The sequence below is a fragment of the Cucurbita moschata genome, unplaced genomic scaffold (genome assembly GCF_002738365.1).
Source record: "Cucurbita moschata cultivar Rifu unplaced genomic scaffold, Cmos_1.0 Cmo_Scf00003, whole genome shotgun sequence".
Classification (NCBI taxonomy): Eukaryota; Viridiplantae; Streptophyta; class Magnoliopsida; order Cucurbitales; family Cucurbitaceae; genus Cucurbita; species Cucurbita moschata.
In genome coordinates, this window is record NW_019268519.1 from 6,851,762 (window position 1) to 6,857,651 (window position 5,890).

At 36.3% G+C, this 5,890-nt stretch overlaps 1 protein-coding gene across 1 annotated transcript; it reads left to right on the forward strand.

The window, feature by feature from the left end:
* The first annotated feature begins 717 nt into the window (after window positions 1-717).
* On the forward strand, window positions 718-2,606 carry LOC111441035 (REF/SRPP-like protein At3g05500). The gene is made up of 3 exons (XM_023077930.1): window positions 718-960; window positions 1,085-1,312; window positions 1,940-2,606. The coding sequence occupies exons 1-3, from the start codon at window positions 922-924 to the stop codon at window positions 2,399-2,401; spliced, it is 729 nt and encodes a 242-aa protein (XP_022933698.1). The 5' UTR covers window positions 718-921; the 3' UTR covers window positions 2,402-2,606.
* The last annotated feature ends 3,284 nt before the right edge of the window (window positions 2,607-5,890 follow it).

Genomic DNA, 5,890 nt, shown 5'->3' on the forward strand with positions numbered 1-5,890 from the left:
AAATTTAATTTGATACCTAATAATTTTTTTTTAATTTATTAAATATGAAACTGAACTTAGGACATTTTTTAAAATTATTGATTTCTTAAACAAAAAAAATTGAAAATTTAGGTGATTATTGTTATTTTTTGTTTTTTAAACGGCCTTTCAAACTACTCTCACCTGGGTTTTTTTTGTTATTTTGTTGTCTATTTTTTACCTATATTTTTAAAACCAAATAAAAGTTTGAAAACTAAACAAAAAAAAAACTTTTATTTTTAGAATTCGGTTATAATTCAAATATTTTGTTTAAAAAAAATAAAAAACGATAAAAAAATGGTTCCGATTATAATTTTTTTTTAAACTCAAACTGGTATTAACTAAACCATAAATTTTCTGGGGTTAGATGGGTCGAGATCATCATTTTAGTTCTCAAAATATTTATTTATTTACATTTAAATATTTAATTAAATTTACAATATAATGTTGAAATTAAATATATGTACGTAAATTTATTTATATTTTAAAATTAACCATAGTAATTTAATTTATAAATTATTTATTTATTTTTGGTGTAGTAAATCACATAAAGTGGGACCCACAAAAAAGAAAAGGAAATAACTGGCACGCTTTCTAGAACCATCCGTATCGGATCCCTCCAAGTTCCAATCTGAACGACGCGTAAGGGAGAGTCAATGTCTTCCATTTGACTTTCTAGATCTACGCTCCCATTAAGCTTCCAGTTTCCACCATGGCCGTCCGTTTCGACCGACTCTCAACCTGCGTTCTTCTCCCCTATAAATTCCCTTTCTTCTCCTCTTCCTCTTCCATCGATTCTATCGCTAAGCATTTCCATTTCCCTACAAAATCAATCATCAAATCGCATCTTTCTTCCGTTTTCAATCTCAAGCTCCTCTGAATTTCCCCCCACGTTTTTCCGCTATGGCTGATTCCAATCCTTCGTCGCAGCACCATGAAATGGTACGATTCTCTCATCACTCGAATTTCTTGCGGTTTTTATTTTTGATCTAATTGGATTTGTCGATTTTGTGCGGAATTTCTGTTTTCTGAGATTGTGAGGATTGATCGATTGGATTTTGTGTAGGCGGCTAGGGCAGAGGAGGAGAGGCTGAAGTATTTGGAGTTTGTTCAAACGGCGGCGTTTCGAGCGACGGAGTGTTTCTTCAACGTTTATGGCTATGCGAAGAACCGGATTGGTCCACTGAGGCCCGGCGTTGAGACTGTCGAGGGCACTGTGAAGTCTGTTGTCGGTCCTTTGTACAATAAGTTCCACGGCGTTCCGATTGAGGTTCTTAAGTTCGTCGATCGCAAGGTTGGTTTTCTTTCTTCTGTTACTGTTCTATGCATGTTCTTCATATAAATCTCTTCGTTTTCTTCTCGGATTGATTTATCAGATGCCTTTAGTTAATTATCAATTTCAGCCTATGGATTAAAACTTCTCAATTAAGTAATTCTATGGAAAGTATAATGACTTTTTGTGGAGATTAAATTTCTAATATACTGTAGACTTTTCGTTTTGGTCCTTGAACTCTGTTTATACTTTCCCTTAGCATGGCTTCAAGTATCTTTGTTGAATATGGACATGTTACATGTATAAGGCTGAGTATTATTTGAGTTTATGCTAGAAGGATCGAAATGAGTGTTCTCTAAAAAACTTCAAGGATCAAATGAAGATTATACCAATTTTGTAGTTGAAATATCTGAATGGAATTCAAATCAGTTTGTTCATACAAAGTTGATATGTTAGGTAGCATTTTGTGCGCATTTCGAATTCTAATGGAAGAACGTGATGAGAAAACTGAGAATTTACAGGATTGAGGTTGAGATTAGCAAAAAGGATTTTGTTTAGTTAGTTCTTTCCCTTTGGAATGATGCAAATAACCAAACGTTGAATGCTAAAACACTGAGAAACTTATTTTCTTTGATTGTTAATGTATAGGTTGACGCGTCGGTGACCAAGATCGATCGGCATGTACCGCCAACCATCAAGCAAGCCTCATCGCAGGCCATGTCCGCCGCACAGCAAGCGCCTGAAATTGCCCGAAATGTAGCCTTGGAGGTCAGACACACTGGCCTTAAAGACTCTGTCTCTGGCATTGTGAAATCTGTGTATGCCAAGTACGAGCCAACTGCTAAGCAACTCTACTCCAAATACGAGCCGAAGGCCGAGCAATGCGCAGCTTCGGCATGGCACAGACTCAACCAGCTCCCTGTTTTCCCCACTGTCGCACAAGCCATCTTGCCAACTGCAGTGTACTGCACCGAGAAATACAACGAGACCGTGCAAAGCACCTCCAAGAAGGGCTACAAGGTCTCTTCGTACCTCCCATTGGTCCCTACTGAGAGGATTGCCAAAGTGTTCAGCAAGGACAGAATTGAGATGGAGCCCTTGGTGAACTGAGAGCCCTTGGATTTCCTGGTTTCGAAATAACACATTATGAATGTTTTTGTTGAACGGAGGCACACTTACATGTTGGTGTTGTCATCCTCTCTGAGCCTTGTGTTGTTTTGGCTTCAGATATAGCTATGGCTTTTATGTTTCTTCTTTGGTAAGAGATATTAGTGACACAGGTTTGATATTATATTTGAAGGCTTAATTAATTCCTAGTCTTTCTTCCTGCGTATAACATTAGATGGAAAAAATATTTTAATATTTTTCCTAAGGTGAGAAAGCTTCTCCCTAAAAGACCGTTTTAAATTCATGAGGCTAATAGCCATATGTGACAGGCCTTGACTGGCGGTAGACTTTAGCTGTAGAGTCGACTCTTTATACAAATTTTTAGTGCAGAAGTTTTCATTTCATTAACTCGTTCCATTTGTCATTGATATTTTTTTGTCTAAATTCATGCACTTGATATTTTCACGAAAGGCTAATGTTTAGAAATTTTGTAGTAATACTTGGACGGTATCGCAAACTAAATAACACAATCATACTAACCAAACTAAGAAGAAAGTAGACAATCATACTAACCAAACTAAGAAGATCATACTAACCAAACTAAGAAGAAAGTAGACAATCATACTAACCAAACTAAGAAGATCATACTAACCAAACTAAGAAGAAAGTAGACAATCATACTAACCAAACTAAGAAGAAAGTAGATGGTGATGACTTTCATGTGCAAACAAGATAGAAGGCAACACGTGAATGACGCCCATCGAATTACATTAAGGTCATGATAGATAAGTATCTTGATGCGACTGAGGAGGACGGTGCATCATCCAACACATGAAAAAAGAGTGTGCATTCAAGCCAATCTAAGGCATAAGCTAAATAGTGTAGCGAGCCTGACATGAATGTCAGAGATGGGCTCGATGACAGTCGGGTACGGCCCTGAGTCACAAAACTTAGAATTTAGGTGTGAGTTTCAATATGCGACTATGAAATTAAATCTGTTTATATGAAGTATGAAAGCATGTTAAATTTGGTGTCAATCCAAGATATACAGACACCCACTAGACCATTCAAACGTCAAAAATGTTGTAGAGTGTACTATAGGTAAGCAAAATTTGGTGTCAATCCAAGATAGACAGACACACACTAGACCATTCAAACGTCAAAAATGTTATAGAATTCAAACGTCAAAAATGTTATAGAATTCAAACGTTAAAAATGTTATAGAGTGTACTATAGGGAAGCATGGTGTCAGCTCTTCACCATCCCTGTGGTTTAAGAGTGTACTATAGGGAAGCATGGTGTCAGCTCTTCACCACCCCCGTAGCCTAAGTAAACTATCTGTGGCACATTTAGTGCAACCTATTATCGATGCATCGAATCACAAACTGTGACACGAGGATAACTTTTTTTATTTATTTTAAAATAAAAACAAACAAACATCCACATAAATACATTAAAACTAAACAAGTAAAGTATAAAGGTGTATACGATCAATTTCAAAATATAATATTCATTTACAAACCATGGGTTTTTTAAAAGTTACAAACAAGTAAATGTAAGACATGATAGATCCCCACAGTCGCCCATCCAACACGTTCTCCACTTTGATCAGTGATCCTAAAAAATAAATGGTAGCAAGAGTGAGTATCAAAAGTATTAAGTAAGCAACCTACTTGTAGGATCTAGCCCAACTCGTTCTTATACACAGAATTTGAAGCTATATGCTCATATTGCTCCGAGAGTGAGTCGTTGTGGTCCCTAAGAAGGCCCTAGGATAAGTTTATAAGTATGGAGGAGCATTTTGCTCTTAGAACGATGGCCGAATTCCACACATGTCTACCTACTGGGTTCAATTTAAAAGGTTCTCCTTAGTGGTACTGAGTGTTACAATTGCACTTTTATAGTGGAACAACGATTGTGCAACATTTGTTCTAACCTGAGAAATAAATCAGTTGTATGAAAATCACAAGTAGCAGAAATTGGACGTATGATCAAGCCTCATTCACGTATGAGAGAAAGTGTTTTAGAAAACGTGAGAAAAGAAATGCATTGAAATCAATTTGCAAGAAAACAATGTTATAGGCTAAAAGAAAATAAGCAACATTAACTCGGGTAGGAAAAACTAACAACTAGTCACATCCCCTCTAGTACATTATGGGGGCATTCTAGCTCCGACGAGTATAAACATGAGTTTCGTGAATAGTCATACACACCGTATTTACACACTAAAAATAGTAAAACCTAACTATCCATCATGAGAACAATTGGATCCTATACGACAACTTACCTTCTAATGACTTTAGGTAGTCCATAATGTTTTCGCATCGGTTGTTGGTTTTTGTTGTCTTGAAATCGAAGTTGATCTAACATAAACTTGATTAGAACTCTTTCTCCATTTTGAAATTGTCGTGGTCAACGCTTCCGATCGACCCTTCTCTTCATCTGTCTAGATGGTCTTTCCGAGTAAACATGAGTTGCGTAAGAGGTTTGTCTCTGTCTCCCCCATTTAGTAGAGGTATTGGCTTAGGGTCTCTTTCGAGCATTTGGGTGACCATTGACAATAACATCTGCAGGTCTAATGGACCGACTTTTAACAAGTCATTTAGTTGGTTGTGGAACTCAACTAGATTAGGTTGAAATGTATGACACAAATATGAAGCAGGTGATCCCGCCCCCAACATAAAATCAATCTTGTGATCTATCTGTCTAGGTGGAGATAAATAATCTGTCTGACTTTCTAGTCTTGTGTTGCAGTGTTATGTAACAACCATGACAATGGTAGCCAATGTAAGTTCATCATGGATAAGATCTCTTCTCAACTGTTGTGCCAACATCATTTTCCCTTTTTGGTTGATGGGTGTTCGTTTAAATGATTGTTGGGTTGGACTCCATTACTATTATGCATTTTGTGCATGAGGATGACTTTGTATTATAGCCGGACGTGTTGGAGAGGGAAACCAAACATTACTGAAGACCTCTCTGTAGAAGACACATTTTAAAACCGCGAGGGTAAGCGAACAATATCTGCTAGCAGTGAACTTAGACTATTACAGTATGTAACTCAAATAAGAGTGCTTATGCTCTTTATGACTTTAAAATAAAATACACAGCCATTAGAGGTCGTATAATCTACTTCTAACATTTTTCAACACCATTAAAGGTATAAAAAACTTTTCCTATCCATCTAGAACTCTCTATTTTTAGGTTGGGCTGTGGAGTTATTAACTTATCACAACATATGTTGCATTAATAACTAAAATTTCATAAAATTCAAATATCAAACATTCATAAGTCACAACGTACAAACATGACAACAAACGTTAAATATTCTCATTTTTCGTAATAATTTTAAAAGTAGGGTAGCCTTATTTTTCGTAATAATTTAAGTTGAGTTAGGTTATAGCCTTATTTTTGGGTTGGACCGGTTAACCCAACAAAAAAAAATGTCTGTAACGCCCCTAATTTTCTTTAACCTAATTAGTGACGTCACCC

Bases quoted from the DNA above. Each gene is read 5' to 3' on its own strand.
- LOC111441035 (XM_023077930.1), top strand. From the start codon at position 922: ATGGCTGATTCCAATCCTTCGTCGCAGCACCATGAAATG. The intron at 961-1,084 runs GTACGATTCTCT...GATTTTGTGTAG, and splicing joins CGTCGCAGCACCATGAAATG to GCGGCTAGGGCAGAGGAGGA. The intron at 1,313-1,939 runs GTTGGTTTTCTT...GTTAATGTATAG, and splicing joins TTAAGTTCGTCGATCGCAAG to GTTGACGCGTCGGTGACCAA.